At 41.9% G+C, this 21,128-nt stretch overlaps 1 protein-coding gene across 6 annotated transcripts in view; it reads right to left on the bottom strand.

Moving 5' to 3' along the window:
* Golga4 (golgin A4) overlaps nt 1-21,128 on the bottom strand; it is a 71,746-nt gene that overhangs the window by 7,331 nt on the left and 43,287 nt on the right. For all 6 annotated transcript variants that reach the window (XM_048334736.1, XM_048334737.1, XM_048334739.1 and 3 more), the window contains 10 exons: nt 20,428-20,559; nt 16,760-16,915; nt 10,997-15,201; nt 9,867-9,988; nt 9,563-9,693; nt 7,627-7,731; nt 6,304-6,324; nt 5,343-5,411; nt 3,237-3,312; nt 1,626-1,729 (listed from right to left, as the gene is read on the bottom strand). In XM_048334736.1, the coding sequence (XP_048190693.1) occupies nt 1,626-1,729; nt 3,237-3,312; nt 5,343-5,411; nt 6,304-6,324; nt 7,627-7,731; nt 9,563-9,693; nt 9,867-9,988; nt 10,997-15,201; nt 16,760-16,915; nt 20,428-20,559 (5,121 nt within the window). The remainder of the gene's footprint in view (nt 1-1,625; nt 1,730-3,236; nt 3,313-5,342; nt 5,412-6,303; nt 6,325-7,626; nt 7,732-9,562; nt 9,694-9,866; nt 9,989-10,996; nt 15,202-16,759; nt 16,916-20,427; nt 20,560-21,128) is intronic.

Genomic DNA, 21,128 nt, shown 5'->3' with positions numbered 1-21,128 from the left:
GTATTTTCACTGTATATACAGAGAGTAACAAACCCTGATATTATTGTATAAGATTATTTTTAAGGAAAAATCAAAATCTAAAACTTAAACCTTTATAATTATAGAAAGCATTTTTTTCTCATTTCAATATTACGTCAAACTCAAAGTCCCAAAAGGTCCATTTATAGTCATGCTGAAACAACTATACATGTATATACAAGCATGTTTGCAAAAACCAAAACCAAAACCAACAACCCCAAACTGTGATACGTTGTTTCTTCACATTTCTGGACATTTAAATGATAAATCCACCTTTAAAATTCATCAGTGACCCAGGAATGTGTGCCGATTACCTAATAAAGCCTTAAAGCTTGCCAGAAAGAGTTTGGAGAAGCCCAAAGACTCTTTGCCACCATCTTGAAAAAGTAACCAGTCTGTCTACTCTCTCTATAGTATCTTCAGGCCCTGGGAAGTAAAGAAAAGTTCAAGTGGCCTCTCCTGCCCGCTTTTCTTTAGGGAGTCGATCCTTCAATAAAGTGTCTATTGAAAAGGAAGACAAGCTAAATTTCAGTATCAACAGCAGTGGAGAGGACCAACACCCATAATTAAAAGTACAAGGAGCACAGTGCACAGGGCTTCCTTCATCCCATACTATACGAATGTGTGTATGACAGAGGTACTTTTCTTTCTTCTTCTTGGTGCCAGTCCTGGGGTTTGAACTCAAGAGCCTGGACATTGTGCCTAAGCTTTTTAGCTCGATTGGTGTTCTTTCTACCACTTGAGCCACAGCTTCATTTTTTTAAAACATATATTGGTGGTTAATTGGAGGATAAGAATCTCAAGGACCTTTCTGTCCTGGTTGGTTTTGAACCAAGATCCTCAGATCTCAGCCTTCTGAACAGCTAGAATTATTGGCATACTCTTCTTTAAAAGGATAAAACTCATTGTGTGCAGAAGCAGATTTAAAAAAAAAACACAGGTAAGATGAAAAACGGGATCTGCTTGACAGGAAACAAGATGGTAATGAAATCACACGTCTCAACACTGGCTCTTCTGTGTGTGTGTGTGTGTGTGTGTGTGTGTGTGTGTGTGTGTGCGTGCACGCGTGTCCATCCTGGGGCTTGAACTCAGGGCCTGAGCTCTATTCCTGAGTTTCTTTTTGCTCAAGGCTCTATTATTTGAGCCACAGTGCTACTTCTGCCTTTTTCTGAGTAGTTTATTGGAATAAGAGTCTCACGGAGTTTTTTATCCCCTGGGCCAGCTTCGAACCGTGATCCTCAGATTTCAGTCTCCTGAGTAGCTAGGATTATGGACATGAGCTACTGGACCCCAGCAATTTTCTCAATTTTAACATCTGAAGAAGAAAAATAGCCATGTCCTTCATAAATTATTCTTAATGAAATTTTAATATTTATAGTATTTTAGCATCATGAAATAGCACTTTTAAAAGTATATGAAAAAGATAAGCAAGATGTGCCAGCTAATGAGCTTTTGTTAACTAAGAGCAATAATATAACTACCGATTACTTACGACTAGCATGTGTGACCTGCTAATAGTAAACACACATAGCAATATGTGTATGAATGGTCAAACATATTCCCCTTTGAGCTCGGCCTCACACCAAATCACCAGACATAATTTATACCTTAGTCTCACGACCCATCATATACTCAAAAAGCACTTTTCGCAAATATTCAAACTCTGTAGGTTCTCCCAAGAGCGAGACGTCTGTGTGGTACAAGTTGCCACCTGTCAAACAAAAGATACCAAACTATAAAGTCAAAACTGGATAGATGGTTCTTATTACTTAGAGAACAGACGCTGAAAAATGATGAGTGAAACAGAGAGGCACTGATCTTATAGTCGTTATATTATGTTGCATAATACACATACTACACGATTCAAGTGATCTGTCTGAAAAGAAAATAAGAAAGATTATATCAGACATAACTGGAAGAGAAAATAAAGAATCATTGTAACAGATATAACTTGCTGACACAACAATTTTCTTTTTCTTAGGCCACCATTACTGAGGCTTAAATTCAGGGTCACACCTTTGTTTAGTAACTTATTTTTTGCTCCATACCAGAGCTCTACTGTTTGAATCATGCCTCTCTACTTCTGGCTTTTGTTAGTTTATTAGAGAAAAGAGCCTCTCAGTTTTGTCTGCACCGGCCGGCTTTGAACTGCGATCCTCAAATCTCAGCCTCCTGAGATTCTTGGATTAGAGATCTAAGCCTCCAGCATCTAGCTCTGACACTTTTTAAAAAAAAAGTATATGAGCAGTACAAAGATTCCTTAACATTGGTATTTGTAAGTATTATGTGGTTGGCATCGGATATTCTGCAATGACTAGTTTATTCAAAATTTAGTACCTCAGGCTAGCGTCCTAGTTTGTCTTAATATTCCAACTGAAAAGTACTGAACTTATCAAATATTTAAGAATAGTTCTGAAGCATAGATTAAGTGACATGGGATGAAATCCATAAAATATTAATGTCAGAGTGATTTAAAATATTTTTATTTGACACTCTGAGAAGGTTCATTGAGAGCCAAGGAGTCTGTGGCTCACGCCTGTGATCCCAGCTACTCAGGAGGCTGAGATCTGAGGATCACAGTTCAAAGCCAGCCTGGGCAGGAAAGTCCGTGAGACTCTTATCTCCAATAAACAACTCAGAAAAGGTGACACTGTGGCTCAAGTGGTAGAGCACGAGCCTTCAGCACAAAAACTCAAGAGTTATACCCGAGGACTAGCAAAATCAAAAAAAGTTTAAGTATGTGAGATAATGCACATTAGTGAGTCTAATCCATCCATTCGACAGAGAATACATATTTCAAATCAATGTGTAGCAAACAATGCATATAATTTTTGTCAAATAATAAATATTAAGTAAGAGAAGAGAAGAATACAGATTAGCCAGGTCAAAAGTAAAATTTATCTGTAAGTCTACCGATTAGAAATCAGACAAAGCTAGGAGTTGGTGGCTCACGCCTATAATCCTAATGACTCAGAAGGTTGAGATCTGAGGATCATGGTTCAAAACCAGCCCAGGCTAATTAAGCTAACTAAGCACCAAAAGCTACAAGTGGAGCTGTGACTCAAATGGCAGAGTATTAGCCTTAAACAAAGCAGCTAAGGGGCAATGCGCAAGCTCTGAGTGTAAGCCTAGTAATGGCATGCACACATGCATGCACACACATGCACACACATACACATACACACACAAAATACCCACAACCTGACATGAAAAATTACCTTTGTAAGGTGTCCCCACAGTTGTTGCATATACATTCTTTTCATACTTTTTCAGGCGGTCTTCTAAATTGTGAATCTAAAAATAAACATTGAAACCACAATTTATACAATTTATATGGAAATAATCTGGGCTATTACAGCCCCTAGATTTTTTAATGTTGAAGTATAGGCAAATAAAATTTAAAGGGGCAATTTCTTAAATAAGACACAAATGCTTACAAAAAGAAAAAAATAAATAAACTAAACTTATTAAAGTTAGAAACATCTGTGCATTAAAAAGAGTATCAAGGGTCTGGGAATATGGACTAGTGGCAAGAGTGCTTGCCTTGTACACATGAGGCCCTGGGTTTGATTCCTCAGCACCACATATACAGAAAATGGCCAGAAGTGGTGCTGTGGCTCAAGTGGCAGAGTGCTAGCCTTGAGCAAAAGAGAAGCCAGGGACAGTGCTCAGGCCCTGAGTTCAAGGCCCAGGACTGGCAAAAACAAACAAACAAAAAACAAACAGTATCAATAAGGTGAAAAAGCATATAGAATGGCAGAAAATGCTTGCTAATATCTCTATGGGAAGAACTTGTATTCAGACTACATAAAGACCACTGGAGTCTGTTATATAAAGACAAATCACACAATTTAAACAAAACAATGAGGAAAGGACTTTAACAGATATGATTCCAAAAAAAGACATATCATGGCCAACACACATAACAAAATCATTAGTAATTACAAAAATGAAAACTACAATTGACATGCTGCTTGGTACTATCTGCCCCAGATGGCTACAGATTAAAAAAGAACAAAATCTGTGGGAGCAGATGTGGTGCAATGGAGAGTCCTTATACATTACTGTGGTGACCTCACATGACGCAGAAGCGCCGATACACCTGGCTGATTCTCATACAAGTACTGTATGATTGAGCACTTTTACTTCTTGGCAGACACGTTGCCGAAATAACTATGAAAATATCTATGAAGAAGAATTCAAACCAACTTGGATAGGAATAATCCTAGCAGCGCTGTTTGTTGTAGCCAAAAGATAGAACCCAATGGAGTGATGAAGATTAATAGATACAATGGGAGAAAGGGATGACATGTAAAAATGTGCCACAGTAAGGAAGAACCTTGAAAATCTTATGGAATGATTCAGTTGTGAAGGTCAGATTCCATTGCATGAACTACTGAGAATAGCCAAAGCTGCCCAAAGAAAGCAGGTGAGAAGGCGCATGCCAATGGCTCACGCCTGTCATCCTAGCTACTCAGGAGGCTGAGATCTGAGGATCAAAGTCCTCACTACGCAGGCAGCTGAGATTTCAGGATCAGAGTTCAAAGCCAGCCCAGGCAGGAAGATCTGTGGGACTCTCGTCTCCAACTATTTAAGAAAACCAGAAGTGGAGCTGTGGCTCCAAGTGGTAGAGCGCCAGCCTTGCCTTGAGTGAAAGAGCTCAGGGACAGCGCCTAAGCCCCTGAGGTCAATCACTATCAACAAAAGGAAAAAAAGGAAAGTTATATACAAGAAAAAGCAAGATGCAAATCTCTTTGTTTAACTATATGCGACAATGGATGCGAGGGGATTGCATTTAGGACCGTATACTTCCTGAGTGGGGATAGAAGTCTGACCAAGTGTCTTAGTAAACACCTATAATCCCAGCACATGGGAGGCCCAGAGGCGGAGGACAGTAAGGTGAGGCCAGTCTGGACTACACAGCAACGCCCAGAAGATGTTCAAAGACAGCTCTGAAATCACTAATATTTTATTTTACAATTTATTTCGTTTATTCATTCATTCATTTTGCCAGTACTGGGGCTTGAACTGAGGGCCTTGAGCTCTTGGCTTTTTTTTTTTTTTTCCTCAAAGCTGGTGCTCCACCACTTGAGACTTGTCTCCACTGCTGACTTTTGTTCATCCATTTGGAGATAAGAGTGTCTTGCCTGGGCTGGCCTCAAATCATGATTCTCAGATCACAGCCTCCTGAATAGTTAAGAATTTTAGGGAGGAACCACCAGCACCTGGCTTGCTGCTTTTGTGTTTTTAAATTTGCTGAGATGCAGCGATATAACAAAATAAACTAGATTAGTTCAAAATAAGAGACATCAATTAGCCTATACCTGTTCTCTGAATTCTTGTTCTTTCAACTTTGAGTCGCTGATCAGAGTCGTCTTCTGTGCTAGTTGTGTCTGAAAGAACAAAAAGTTAGAGCTGAAATGAAAATAAGTTTCACCACTACCTAGACACATTTCAGTACAGCCTGAGAAATTAATCTTTGCTAAAAGTTAAAAAGAAAAATGACCAGATGCCAGTGGCTCACACCTATAATCCTAGCTGCTCAGAAGGTTGAGATCTGAGGATCGGGGTTCAAAGCCAGCCTGGGCAGAAAAGTACTCGTGAGACTCTTATCTCTAATTAACCACTCAAAAACCAGAAGTGGTGCTGTGGCTCAACGTTGTGGAATGCTGGGCTTGTGCAAAAGAGCTCAGGGACAGTGCCAAGGCCCTGAGTTCAAGCCCCACGACCAACCAAAAAAAAATCTGCTTAAACAAATAATAACAAAAAAGCAGAAAGAGGGGCTGGGGATATGGCCTAGTGGCAAGAGTGCTCGCCCTGTATACATGAGGCCCTGGGTTCGATTCCCCAGCACCACATATACAGAAAACGGCCACAAGTGGCGCTGTGGCTCAAGTGGCAGAGTGCTAGCCTTGAGCAAAAAAGAAGCCAGGGACAGTGCTCAGGCCCTGAGTCCAAGCCCCAGGACCGGCCAAATAAAAAAAAAAAAGCAGAAAGAGCGGCTGGGAATGTAGCTTAGCGGTAGAGTGCTTGCCTAGAATGCATGAAGCCCTGGGTTCGATTCCCCAGCACCACATAAACAGAAAAGGCCGGAAGTGGTGTTGTGGCTCAAGTGGTAGAGTGCTTAGCCTTGAGCAAAAAGAAGCCAAGTGTCATTGCTCAGGCCCTGAGTTCAAGTCCCAGGACTGGCCAAAAAAAAAAAAAAAGCAGAAAGAAACCTCTATGTTTTAACTTAGAAGTAAAATGTAGTGCATTTAGTCAACTTCCATGAACAACTAAGCTTACCTGTAATTCCATAATTGTTACCTAAAAATGAAAAAATAGATAAATGAGTATACACAAACACACACACAATCCTAAACGGTAAAAGAGAGGGATAGGAGATTACAAAAAATAAGTCAGTGTTACATTCTTAAGGGAGGTCAGATTTCTGATACACAAACTTCTAAAGCTTTCACTGAAGGCAGGAATCGGGCTCACGTCTGTCATCCTAGCCACTCAGGAGGCTGAGAACTGAGGATCGTGGTTCAGAGCAGCCTGGGAAGGAAAGCCTGTGAGACTCTTAGCTCTAACTAACAAACAAAAAGCCGCAAGTAGAGCTTGTGGCCCAAGTGAAAGAGTACAGACTTGAACAAAAAAGCTGTAGGTTAGTACCTAGGACATGAGTTCAAGTCCTAGGACCAGAACACAAACAAACCAAACCAAAAAACTTTCCTGGAAACTTTATTTTATTTTAAGCCTGGTCTATTTTATTATATAAAATATCTAAACTGAAACATAAACACATTGAAGAAGGAGTGAAATGTCTCCCTACTCCCAATTATGATTACTATCTATGAAATAATAGTAATACATTAGATAATAACAATCACCTCCAAGAAGGGGTTTATTCTGTATACTTCATCTGACTCTTTCCAACCAGTATGTATTCATGGATCATTTGTATAATCTCTCTCTCTCTCTCATTGGTCATGGAGCTTGAACTCAATGCCTGTCTGTCTCTGAGCTTTCTGGCCCGTTCTATCACTTTGAGCCACAGCTCCATTTCCGGTTTTCTGGTGGTTATCTGGAGATAAGAGTTTCATAAACTGGGAGACAGTGGCTTACCCCAGTAATCCTAGCTACTCAGGAGGCTGAGATCTGAGGATCACAGTTCCAAGCCAGCCTCAGCAGAAAAGTCTCTGTGAACTCTAATCTCCAATCAACCACTCAAAACTGGAAGTGGCAATGTGGCTCAAGTGGTAGAGCCCTTGCCTTGAGTACAAAGAGGCTCAGGGACAGTGCCAGGACTTGAGCTGGCCCCCTTCACCCCCCAAAAAAAAAATCCTAGCTGAGATGTGAGGAAGCCAGACTGGGCAGGAAGTCCATGAGACCTTTAGATTCAATAAATCACCAAGAAAAGATGATAGTGAAGGTATGGCTCAAATGGAAAGACACTAGTCTTGAGTGAAAAAGCTAAGGGACAGCACCCAGGTCCTGAGTTCAAGCCCCACAACTGACAAAAAAAGAAAACCAAAAAGTCTCATTTAGATATATTTATGAGCAAGCAGAGTCACAGAAATGACAATGATTTCAAGAAACATGTGAAGTGCATGCAGTCTCTCTCACCTGATCACTTCCCGGGTCTTCTTCCTTCTGCTGGTATTTCTTCTGTAGTTCTTCTAGTTGAGCCTGCAGGTCCTTCACTTTTGCAGTCATTTCCTCTTCACGAGCCTTTAGGATAAGAAAACCATGGGTTAACATCAAAAGAAGACTGCGGCTTGGTGGAGTGGCTTATCTAGCTACTACAGAAGCTGAGATCTCAGGTTTTAAAAGCCAGCCTGGGAAAGCAAGTCTAAAAGACTCTCATCTCTAATTAAACAGCAAGAAGCCAGAAGTGGAGATGTGGTTCAAGTGGTAGAGTACCAGCCTAGACCAAGAAAAGCTAAACAAGAATGTGTAGTCCTGATTGTAAGCCCTAGATCTGGCACAAAAAGGGAAAAACTAAACAACAACAAAAAGCCACCTAAAAACACTACAGCTGGGGGCCAGTCGCTCATGTCTATAATCCTGGCTAAGGAGGCTAGGGTCTATGGATCCTGGTTCAAAGCCAAGCTTGGCAGGAAAGTCTGTGAGATTCTTATCTCTAATTAGCCACCCCCGGCCCCCCAAAAAAATCATCAAATGGCTCTTGGCATAAAATGAAATAAATAGAAAGTTGGAGGACTTAGTGGAAAAGGAATCTAACAGAATAATGTATATTGCTTATAATATTCTTGGGTTTGTTATTTGAAGTATTCACTAGCTTATCATTAATAAAATGCCATTAGTAAACCAAATATTTGAACTAGCCTTCTCCAAACACAAAACATTTCATGGAGACATTTTTTTTTCCTACTGAGATAAATAAAAATTATTCAAACAAGTAGGGATAGATAGTTAGCTCTCCTGGAAAGAATCCCAGCTACGTTAAGTGGCCACACTTAAACATACTACTCCATTATACAGACTTCTCCTAAACACAAATTCTCATTTCTTTTTTTTCTTCTTTCTTGGTGCTTCTACTGGTGCTTGAAACTCAGGGCCTGGGTACTATCCCTTAGCTTTTTTGCTCAAGGATGGTACTCTGCCACTTGAATTATACCCATACTTCCGGGTTTTTCTGGTTGTCGTTTGTTATTTGGAGATAAGTTGTATAGACTTTCCTGCCTGGGCTAGCTTCAAACCATAACCCTCAAATCTCAGCCTCTTCAATAGCTAGGATTACAAGTGTGAGCTTACAAACACTGAATTCTTCTTCTAGTTCTTTCTAGGCTAGTTTGAGTCTATGAAAAACTGAGGGGAAAAAGAAATCCCTTTTTCCCCTAGTAGATCACTATTGCCTTAAAAGCAGCAAACAGGCTGGGGATATAGCCTAGTGGCAAGAGTGCCTGCCTCGGATACACGAGGCCCTAGGTTCGATTCCCCAGCACCACATATACAGAAAACGGCCAGAAGCGGCGCTGTGGCTCAAGTGGCAGAGTGCTAGCAGCCTTGAGCGGGAAGAAGCCAGGGACAGTGCTCAGGCCCTGAGTCCAAGGCCCAGGACTGGCCAAAAAAAAAAAAAAAAAGCAGCAAACAAACTGTACTGACTGGGTGGCAGAATCTGAACAGGATACTATAATCTTAGCAGAAATCAATTGTGTTGTAAATTGCCATATAGCATGGAAGTACTAATTTGGGCAACATTGTATAAAAAACAAAACATTGTACAAAAAACAAACAAGGGCTGGGGATATGGCCTAGTGGCAAGAGTGCTTGCCTCGTATATATGAGGCCCTGGGTTCAATTCCCCAGAACCACATATACAGAAAATTGCCAGAAGTGGCGCTGTGGCTCAAGTGGCAGAGTGCTAACCTTGAGCAAAAAGAAGCCAGGGACAGTGCTCAGGCCCTGCGTCCAAGCCCCAGGACTGGCAAAAAAAAACACAAAAAAACTCTTAGACATTAGAAAAATAGGCAATCTTTACTACTACCATGAAATCTATTCTAGCAACATTGCAAAAGAGAGAAATAAAGTAAGGTACATCAAGGATTTCTTCATATCTTTGGGCTGTCCTTTTTAGATCATCATCTTTTTCGGCGATTTTTTTATATAATTGATTTGTCTCTTCTTGATGGCTTTCTACAAGTTCGGTTTCAATCTCCTGGGCTTTATCTGATAAATAAAAACAGAAACGACAAGAAAGTGTATGAGATAAGGGTGAAGAGGTATATCCCAATCAGTGGATCTAAGAATCTTCATTCCAAATTGAATTTGACAAAATTCACACATGAATACACTTAAGATCGTCCCGGCTAGTTGTGACCACTACTCCTGTTTGTACTTACTGATGGTTTCTTTGATGGACTGCTCTAGCTCTTGTTCCTTCTGGGCCAGCTGGGTATTGAACTCCCTCATCAGCTGTTTCAGCAGGGAATTGTGCTTCAGCTCAAGGTCTTCCTGTTCCTGTCTGAGTAAGAAAGACGTTAAAAAAAAAAAAAAGTTCACAGTCACCACACAGAGAACAAGCTGCTAAAGACTTATCTCCTCTTCAAACAGTGCACACCACATACTGTCCCTGTTATTAAATGTTATTTATTTCTCTTTGGTGCTGACACTGGGGCTGCAACTCAGGGCCTGGGCACTGTCCCTTAGCTTTTTCACTCAAGGCTGGCACTCTACCACTTAAGGCTCACCTCTACTTCTAGCTTTTTGGTGGTTAATTGGAGGTAAAAGTCTCCTGGACACTTCTGCTTGGGCTGGCTTTGAAAAGTACTCCTCAGATCTGAGCCTCCAAGTAGGGTTATAGGGATGAACACTAGATTGAAAGCAATTTTTGAAGTATGTGTGTGTGTGTGTGTGTGTGTGTGTGTGTGTGTGTGTGTGTGTGTCCTCTTCTAGGAAGGAAAACTTCTGGAAGGATACCCTAAACCTACAAATAATCTCTAGAGATCAGTCCTTTCACACTTTAAATTTTTATCATGACCATCTAAGTTATATAATAATCATGCTACCACTAAAAGTCATCAACAAAAGGAAAATACTTAAACTCAGTAACTATGATCCCACATGGAAGTCTTTTCCTCCAAATGGCCAGGGGATAATCTTGTCCTTTGCCCCCATCTGTTTTCTCTCCTCAGTATTTAACTTACTGGATTTCTGTTTAACATTTTAGGGAGGTGAAAATACCCGAAGAAATGAAACTTTATTGGGTGTACAAGAAACTTACTTGGGGCTGGGAATATGGCCTAGCGGCAAGAGTGCTTGCCTCGTATCCATGAAGCCCTGGGTTCAATTCCCTAGCACCACATATATAGAAAATGGCCAGAAGTGGCGCTGTGGCTCAAGTGGCAGAGTGCTAGCCTAGAGCAAAAAGAAGCCAGGGACAGTGCTCAGGCCCTGAGTCCAAGGCCCAGGACTGGCCAAAAAAAAAAAAAAAAAAAAAGAAAGAAAGAAAAGAAAAGAAAAAGAAACTTACTTGATTTTTTCATCCATTTCTTGTTCCCATTCTTTTTTCAGGATGTCTAGTTCCTGCTGGTGTTCCTTCCGCAAGAGCCGAAGGTCTTTCTGCAGTCTAGCAATCTCCTTGCTTAGCTTCTGCTTTTCCTTCTCTGCCCCTGCTAATTTCAACTCCAGATCATTGTGCTCGGTGGTCATGTTACTAAGCGGTTTAGATGGGAACTTAGGTGATTTGGAGTTTTCTTCATCATTGTCCCCCAAAACTTCCATGGATTGGTTTTTCCCATCCATCTGTTGGTATAAAGCCTGCAGTTTTTCATATTTTGAGGTCAACTCCTTCATTTCACTTTGATGTGCTTCTTTCTCTCTTACTAAGCAGGTGTCCAGCTCCTTTAGCTTTTCTTCTAGGGCCTGATAGTCCGGGTTTTTCTTCTGGGGAATTTTCTGGACATCATCAACTGTATTTTCCCAGTTTTGCTTGGACCCAAGGATCCTTTCTCCTCCCTCTCCGGCCATGTCCTGTGGCCCTATCAAGGAACATTTCCTTTTCTCTTCTAGTTCTTTTTGAAGACGGTCAATTACAACTTGATCCTCGCACTGCTTCGCTTCGGCACATTCTAATTTTCTTAGGAGTTCCTGGCATTTGCACTGCATTTCTGAATGTGAAGAAGTGATTCCTTCTTCCCCCTGCTCTAGCCTCTGCAATAGTTTGTCTTTTTCAGCTAAAGTGCTTTGCAAAGCTCTCAGTTTTTCTCTGCACGCCTTCTGCACACAGCCCTGGGACGCGGCTTCTTCTTGCTCCCAGTGTGCAGCCATAGTTTCTACGGATTTGTGCATAGTTGGTGTGTTGGACTGTGGAGAAGTTCCCAATGAGCGCAGCTGTTCTTCCAAGCTTTGAACTTCCTTCTCTCTTTCTTGCAGTTTTAGATTGAGCTCACTCAGATGGCTTTCCGTCCCTTTTTTATACTGCTGCTCCTTGTCTTCCATTTGAGACAGCAACTGTTTCTTGATGGCGGCAATTTTTTGTTCAGCTTTTTTCTTCAGCTCTGCTAATTTGGCAGCATTTTCTAGTTCCAGTCGATTTCCCAAAGCCCTCAGCTCTTCATCTTTGCTTTGTACACTTTGACTTGCCTGTTCCAGTTCTTTCTTCTTCATTTCCAGTTCGGCTTCTGTGGAAGACACTTTCTTTTCAAGCCTTAAGACCTCTTCCTCAACTTCCTTAACTCTTCTGTCCTTTGCTTCTCCCAACTCCTGAAAGTGTTGAAGTTTCTGAACCCATTCTTCCTGCTCCTGATCCCTCTGTTGATTGCAATTTTTAAGAACTTCATTTAAAGATTCAATTTCAACTTCTTTCTGAGTAACATGGCCCTGAAGCTCAGCAATCCTTGCTGTCTGAGTCTTTAACTCTGCCTCCAATGTACAAGCCCTTTGCTCATACTCGTTCTTACCTTCCACCTCACCCTTCAGACATTCGAGTCTTTGACTATGCTGATCAAGTTCTCCCTTCAGTAAAGTGATCTGCTCTTCCTTTTCACTAGCTTCTTTGTTTTTGAACTCAAGCTGTGACTGCAGTTCTTTGATGGTGGTTTGATACTGCGTGCATTTAGACTGCGCCTTTTTCTTCCACTCAGAGAATTTGTTGGACCAATGCTGTACCTGCTCAAGAGCGGTCAGCTTTTCTTTACTCAGAGTATCCACTTGCAAAGACAAAGCTTGTACCTTGTCCTGCCACTCAAGCTGTTGCTCCTTATGCTGTTTACTTAGGGAGGAAATGGCTGTCTCTTTTTCACTGAGGCTGATGCTGTTCTGGAGCTGAACATTCAGATCAGCTAGTTGTTTACTGAGACTGCTGATCTCTGATTTCTTCTCTGTCAGCTCCTCTTTCATCAGAGTGACGGCATTGATGTTTTCGGACAACTCTTTCTTCAGCTGTGTGATACAAGACTCCTTTTCGGAGGCAGCCTGCAGCTGGCTGCCTCCTTCCTTCTGGAGCGCTTCCTTTTCCGTGACAAGACTTTCAATATCGGCTTTGATGCTCTTAATCTGGTTTTCTTTTTCTTCTAACTGCTGGGTGGCTTGCTGGAAAGATCTATTGAGTGTATGTTGCTCCTCGGTGAGCTGGGTCACGTGTGCTTCTAACTCAGAAATTCTGCTCGTTTTCCTCAGCAGTGCCTCTTTCACTCGAGTTGCGTGGTGTTGGCAATGAGAAATCCTCGCGAGAAGGGCATTCGTTTTACTGCTGCTAATATGAAGGAGCTCACTTGCTTTTGCTTCAAAGAAAGCTTCCATGTTTTTACAGTAACTATCTAGCTGAGATGCGAGTTGCTCGGGCAATGCTTTGAGTTCCAAGCTTTTGGCTTCCAGGCTTTTCTGACATGTCTCATGTAAAGACTGCAAACCCTGGAATTCTTCCTCGGTGGCTTTTAATTTGTGTGACAACTCGGAAAGCTGAAGTTGCTCTTCTTCTCCTCGCTGTTTCCATTCATCGATCTGCCCTTGAAGAAGAGCAGTTTCCTTCAGAGAGCGATTCAAGTCGGCCTGCACATTTTCAAGCTGCGCTTTCAACTGCGATTCGTTTTGTGAGAGAGATGTCAGGTGCGCTGATTTCTGCTTTAACTGGTCCTGGAATTCGCTTAACTTGGCGTCCTGCTTCATACTTTCTTCCTTCAGCTGGGCCACTTCCTTTTCCAGCTCTTCTTTCTGGCGCTCAACTAAGAGGATGGAGTTCTTCAGACCCGTGACTTCCTGCTCCTTCTGCACTAATTGGGCTCTGTGTTTCTCCTGGAGTGCTTCCATTTGCTGACTCAGTTTCTTTTCCCAGCTGGCTACGACGTCACCAAGTTCTTGTTGATGGGCCTTCGTAAGAGTCTCTACTTGCTCCTTTTGATTTACTTCGAGTTTTGAGACCACATCGCTGAGTCCTGCTGAGTTGGCTTGAGCCATTTCCAACATTTTGGCATTGAACTCCGTCTCTCTTTGACTAAACTCCAGAGTGGTATTTTCAAGCTCTTTTTTAAGTTTGGCTTCCTGATCCAACATTTTCTTTTTTAAAGTTTCCTGAACCTCTTTGGCTTTCTGCTTCATTTTCTCCATCTTTTCTTCTTGCTTTTTAAATTGGCTTGCATGTTCCTCGTGCAAGCTCCTAATCTGCTCTTCCTTGGCTGACAATTTCTGTTTGAGGGTGTCCGTTTCTTTGCGCAGTTGTAAAATCGTATCTTCTTTCTCCACCAGGAGCTGCTTGGTTTGTTCTTGGCCCATGGTATTGTCTTTACGTTGAGACTCACAGAGCTGGGCTAACGATTGCACTTTTTGCTCTGTTTCGGTCCTCTGGTTTTCTAGCTGCTGCATTAACTTCTGCACCTGGCTTTTCTGAGTATCTAACTCCAGACAAGCGTGATTCGTCTGGGCTTCGGCTTCTTCCACCCGGCGTCTAAGATGGTTTCTTTCTGTTTCCAAATCTGCTAACTTCTGCTGCGACTGGGCCAACTGCTCCTCGTATGTCTTTGACTGCTCAATGCATGACTGAGAAAGCTCTACCTTAGCAGTTGCCTCCTGAAGTTCCCCTTTACGTCTTTCCATGTCTGCTTCTAAATATGCCACACGCAACTGATGCTCTTTTATTTGCCTGTCCTTTTCCTTTATGAGGAGTTCCAGTTCGCTAATCTGATCTTTCAACGTGATCTCTGTTCTCTGCAGAGCCGTTGCTTGTTCCTGGATGACTCTGGCCACGTGCTGCTCGTGGTGTCTCCTCTCCGCCTCCAGCCGAGCCTCTGATTCCTGCTTCGTTTGATCTTGGAGGACGGAAAGCTCCTCTTCCAGCTTCTGACGGGTTTTGAGGACTTCTGCTAGCTCCAAGGACAGCGATTCCAGTTCTGTTTGTTTCACATCCAGCTTTTCTAAAGTCTTCTGATTCATGTCTTCGATGTGCTCCTGGAAAAGGCTTTCTTTGTCTTTCAATAATGTTTCTTTCTCTTCTTCGTATTTTTTTCTAAGTGCTTCCATGTCCGTCTGATGCTGCTGCTTTAACATATGGAGTCTTTCTGTCCACAGGCTCTCCTGCTGATGGGTTAGGCGCTCCAGTTCTGTCTTGTGCTCCTCAGCCATGATTGTCATTTCTTTATTGTACTTATTTCTTTCGGCTTCCAAATGAACAGCTGAGTGCTCGGATTGACTCCTGCTTTCCTGTAGGCTCTTCTCCAAAGAACTTTCCAACTCGAGAATTCTCTGTGAATGAAAATAGATATTACTGAAAGAATATACGTTGTTAAAAATGATATACAAATGAAGTAGGCTGTGTGCCTAGTTCAAAATCAAAACATAGGTAACTTTACATAACATCCCAAGCATAAGGACAAACCGTATGTTTATGCTCAATTACTAACAATCATTTTTAGGAACACAACATTTTTAACACAATTCGAAACTCTAAATTCTTTCTATTTATTAGGGTAACCACTTCCAACTACCTCTATTCCAACTAGAATAGAAATAAACTATAAGACAATAGTAGCTTTTAGGAAAATGGACTTTCACCTCCTATTTTTTTACCTTAAGGCCTATAATAATATTTTATAGCTTTTATAAAGTAATTTTTAAGTACATTATTTTTCTACCTCAAAATAAGATTTCTTTTTAAAAAGTAGGTACTTATATCAAAATATAAATGTTACCAGAGATTACTAATATTTTATAGTTATCTTGACTCTGAAGGCCAAAAAAAAAAAAAGAAGTCATCAGGAAGTCAGAACTGGGCAAGTATTATGAAGCTCAAATCCAAGCCAGGTGCTGGTGGCTCACTTCTGTAACCCAAGCTATTTGGGAAGCTGAGATCTGAAGATCCCAGTTCAAAGCCAGAGAGAAAGGAAAATCTGTGAGGTTTTCATCTTCAATTAACTGGCAAAAGGCTGGAACTGGAGGTGTAGCTCAGGGACAAAGCTAAGGTTCAGTGTCCTAGACACTGAGTTCAAGCCCCTGTACTGGCATGTGTATACACAGACACAGAAAGGGAGGGAGGGAGGGAGGGAGGGAGGGAGGGAGGGAAGAAAAAGAGAAAGGAAGATATAAAGAAGAAAAGGGAAAAAAAAGGTCAAATCCAGTCTCTTTATGTGACCAAAAGGAAATTAAGATATAATTTACAAAACAAGCAAGTGAAAGATCCACGTTGCTTTAGTGCTCACTTTACTGCACCTGTTAAAAATGTTGGCATTGGCTAGGTACCAGTCAGTGACTCACACCTGTCATCCTAGCTACTCAGAAGGTTGAGATCTGAGGATCATGGTTTAAAGCCAGCCCAGGCAGGAAAAACCTGAAATTCTCCAATAAGCCAACAAAAAGCTAGAAGTGGAGCTATGGCTCAAGTAGTAGAGGGCCAGCTTGAGTGGAAAAAGCTAAGCAAGAGTGTGGAGGGAGTCTTCAGTTTCAGCCAATCAATCAATCAAGGAAATGGACATGTGATTGTAAACATAAAAACAAAAGCCCAGGCTAGGAAGGTGGCTTAGTGGTAGAGTGCTCACCTAACATGCACGAAGCCCTGGGTTCGACTCCTCAGTACCACATAGACAGAAAAGGCCAGAAGTGGCGCTGTGGCTCAAGTGGTAGAGAGCTAGCCTTGAGCAAAAGAAGCTCAGGGACAATGGCCAGGCCCTAAGTTCAAGCCCCAGGACTAGCAAAAACAAAACAAAACAAAAAAAAACAACAAAAAACAAAAGCCTCTATATGGATAGAGCATTGATGTTTATACACAAACAAGTTCACAGCAATGGAGAATGCCTATCAAGCTTACCGTTTTATAAGTCTGTGCTTCCTGCTGGAGGTCCTTCAGCTTCTTTTCGCTCTCTGCGAGGACTGCCTGTTTCTGCAGCTCTAGCTCTTCCAGGGCCAAAGCCTCCTGGCCTGCTTTTTCTTGAGCGATCTTCACAAATTCTGACCGACTTGTTTCCTGTGCAGGAAACAAGGACTATATTAACGTCTTAACCCCACACCCATCACCAGGGTTCCCAACGGGAATCGCAGCAGGAATCATGCTTTTCATTTGCTCTACATGCAGTGCTGTGAAACAAGCCATAGCATCATCTCTCTTGTCTGCAGAATTGAGGTGCAGTGTTAGCTGGGGGACGGGGGGAGGGGAGAGGGTGGCTCATGCCTGTCATCCTAGGGACAGGGGGGCTGACCTCTGGGGAGCACGGTTTGAGGCCAGCTAGGCAGCAATGTCCCTGAGACTCCCACCTCCAATGAAGCCACAAACAGCTTCAAGTGTGGAACCTGTTTTGGTTAGGAAAGCGAGAAGAACACTCATAACATGACGTTGTCCCATTACATGTCCATTGCCTGACTGAACTCCAATTACGAAAAGTATCTTGATGATACCTACTGCTTAGGTACAAACTGCTAACCAACTGCGTTTCCACATCAGTATACTCTGGTGACTGTACCATACTTGAAGAAATGATTCTGGGTTATATAGGAATTGACAAAGAAAAAAGTCCATTTTTCATCATGTTGATTTTTAAAATATTTTATTTCAATACACTGTGTTGTTTAATGTAAGCAACATTTTAATTTTTTTGGCAGTATGAAAAATGGAACTCTGGACTTGGTGCCAGCAAGACAGGTGAGGAACACAGAAGCCACACCTCCAAACCCTTTATGTCTTGGTTATTTCTTTATTGCCTTGTTTGCTGGTACCAGGGCTTGAACTCAGGGCCAAGCACTGTCCTTTTACTGTTTGCTCATACTTCCACTTCTAGCTTTTGGGGGAGGGGGAGGGGGAGGGGGGAGAGGTTCATTGGAGATAAGAGTCTCATGGATTTCCTTGCCTAGGCTGGCTTTGAACCACCATGCTCAGAGTTATTTTCAAGCTAGCGTCTTGTTCTGTGCCCCTAGGCTGGCCTGAGTTGCAATTCTCACTGTGCTTCTCCATATTGCTGAAGATGACAGTACCCGGCCATGGGTACTGTCTCTGCAGCCAGGGCAGAAGGTGTGTGGTGCTGGACTCGCCGATGATTGACATGGAGCCTCACCAACCGTTAGGCTGGAGCTGGCCTTCAATCACAATCCCCTTATACCTGCCTCCCAAGTAGCTAGGATTACAGGCTTCAGCCGCCATACTGGGTATAAATAATAAGGTAAAATGAATTTCTATATGGTCATAAAAATAAAAAGCGGAAAGTTTTAAAGTTGGTTCAAATAGAAGTAGGCAAGTACGTGTACGTGTGTGTGTGAGAGAGAGAAAGAGTGTGTGTGTGTGTGTGTCTTGGTTCTCTCTATAAAGACTATATCTGAATATATCAGTTCCTGGAAGATAGTAATAATAAAGCAACATTCAAGGCTCTCTGCCCCTAAAATCCCATTTTTCCAGCATGAAACCCTATAGCAGGTCCTTTCCAGCATTATTTTTAGTTTTCACTTATGTCTCATTTTGTCTTTGACTTCCATGACTCTATCTTTATTTCATGCTGTCCTGATATGCTTTAAACATCATTGTAAACTGCTGGGAATTTTTTCTACACCACCCCAGAGGACATGTCTCCAGATATGTGTCACAGCCACACACTAATTTCCTGACTTCAGCCAATCAGAAAGGAAAGCTGCTACTATAGGTCAAGAGTCACTATTGTAGGGCTGGGAGTATAGCCTAGTGGCAAGAGTGCTTGCCTCTTATACATGAGGCCCTGGGTTCAATTCCCCAGCACCACATATACAGAAAATGGCCAGAAGTGGCGCTGTGGCTCAAGTGGCAGAGTGCTAGCCTTGAGCAAAAAAGAAGCCAGGGACAGTGCTCAGGCCCTGAGTCCAAGGCCCAGGACTGGCAGAAAAAAAAAAGAAAAAAAAAAAAAAAAGAGTCACTATTGTAGAAATTCTGAGAAATTCTTGGAGACTCAGATTTGACTAAGTACAGAAAATAATTCATGAAAGGGGATTAGAAATCTAAATACCTCTTACCATTTTGCACTAAACACATTTCAAAATCATTTATTATTTTGAGTAACTTCATATAAAACAAACAATTTTGATAGTTCACATTTTAATAATAACTTAGACAAAAAGGCTTTTACAATTTACAGAAAAATATTTGAGGGTTTTAATGATCATTTACACTATGACAGTTTGTCTGCACAACTGAATTGTTGCTTTTGTTAACTCATTCATTTTAAATTTATACTTATTTACATAATTTTATCTCTTTTATCTTTAATTTGTTTATGTAGAACTAAGGAATCAAACCCAGGGCCTCATGCATGCTAGGCAAGCACTCTACCACTAAGCCACATTCCCAGTCCTTAAATTTCTTTTTCAAGCATCATATGAATGGAGAGAATTTACCTTTTTTTTTTTTTGGCCAGTCCTGGGCCTTGGACTCAGGGCCTGAGCACTGTCCCTGGCTTCTTCCCGCTCAAGGCTAGCACTCTGCCACTTGAGCCACAGCGCCGCTTCTGGCCGTTTTCTGTATATGTGGTGCTGGGGAATCGAACCTAGGGCCTCGTGTATCCGAGGCAGGCACTCTTGCCACTAGGCTATATCCCCAGCCGAGAATTTACCTTTTTAAAATGCATTTCAGATAAAACTTTGGGATCCACGAGCTGAGTATCAGTCTGTTGAGGGTTTTTGTTTCATTGGTGTGTGTGTGCATTCTGATACTATGGCTTAATCTTTGGATGTTATCCCTTAGCTTTTCTGCTCAAAGCTGGTGCTCTACCACTTGAGTCAGAGCTCCACTTTTGGCTTTTTGATGGCTAATTGGAGACAAAGTCTTTCCTGCATAGATTGGCTTCGAACTATAATTCTCAGATCTCATCCTCTTGACAGGCTAGGATTACAGAGAGGTGTGAGCCACTGGAGTCTGATTAAATTTATTTTCAAAGCATTTACTTCTTTACAATGCATTTCAGACAGCCCAGTGGCTCCCGTCTGTTATTCTAGCTTTTCAGGAGGCTGAGATCTGAGATCTGAGCTAGGAGCTAGGAGCTGAGATCACAGCTTGACATTAGCTAGGAAGAAAAGTCCGGGCAGTAAAGTCTTATCTCCAGTTAACCACCCAAAACAACAGAAGTGGCGTGGTGGCTCAAGTGGTAGAATGACAGCCTGAAGCAGAAAAGGCTCAGGGATGGCACCTAGATCAGATCAAGCCCCAGATCAACACCCTCAAGAAACCCACAAACAATAAAATACATGTCAGATAACACTTAGGGTTTAGACATTCTTCCTCAAGTATGTAGGCACTCTTTCAATTAACCTATCTTCTCCTCACTTTCCTTCTCATTACAGCCTGCAGTTATAGGAAGAATGGATGAAAACAACACGGACAAAATAAAGTGTTGAAGATCAGCAAAAGTAATTATCACGTAGGACTCCGACAACCTTTTGTGACACTTCCTACACTCTCTGAAAGGCAACTGATTAACAAGTCTTGTAACTCTGTGAGGTTTATAGACAAAGAACATAGGTACCTACAAGGGCTATTTTCATTTGTTCCTGTAATTCCCTTTCACGGGTCTGAAATTTCTCAGTCAATTCCTGTTCTTTTTCGGCCAGTTCCTTTGCATGTAGCTTCTGGAGTTGAGCAATTTGTTCTTCTGAGGATTTCTGAAAATCAGTGAAATGGATGACGTGAAAAGCCACAGAATCAAATACGTAACGCTCCAAGGAAGTAATATTTTGTTATACCCTAATCAAGGTAGTGACTTGTTGAGGAGTAAAAATCAGAACAGCTCCCCTACACTGATTAAGAGTCACCAACTGAAGGGGGGGGGGATGGTGAAAGGGGTGACACTGACTGAGATGCTTTGTACTTACAAAGTGACATGCTGGATCGAAAGCCCTTTGTACAACTATTTAAGTTTTGTTTTTTTTTATCTCAGTTGTTGGGCAGGGGACAATACTTAATACTTAATAGGGGATAATACTTAATAGTTACATAGAAAAAATTTAAGTTAGAACCATACCTCGTATTTCATATCAAATAAATTTCAGTTGGGGGCTGGGGATATGGCCTAGTGGCAAGAGTGCCTGCCTCGGATACACGAGGCCCTAGGTTCGATTCCCCAGCACCACATATACAGAAAACGGCCAGAAGCGGCGCTGTGGCTCAAGGGGCAGAGTGCTAGCCTTGAGCGGGAAGAAGCCAGGGACAGTGCTCAGGCCCTGAGTTCAAG

The sequence above is a fragment of the Perognathus longimembris genome, chromosome 26 (genome assembly GCF_023159225.1).
Source record: "Perognathus longimembris pacificus isolate PPM17 chromosome 26, ASM2315922v1, whole genome shotgun sequence".
NCBI lineage: Eukaryota > Metazoa > Chordata > Mammalia > Rodentia > Heteromyidae > Perognathus > Perognathus longimembris.
The sequence above is the reverse complement of the archived record's forward strand: the minus strand, read 5'-3'. Positions and strand labels throughout refer to the sequence as shown.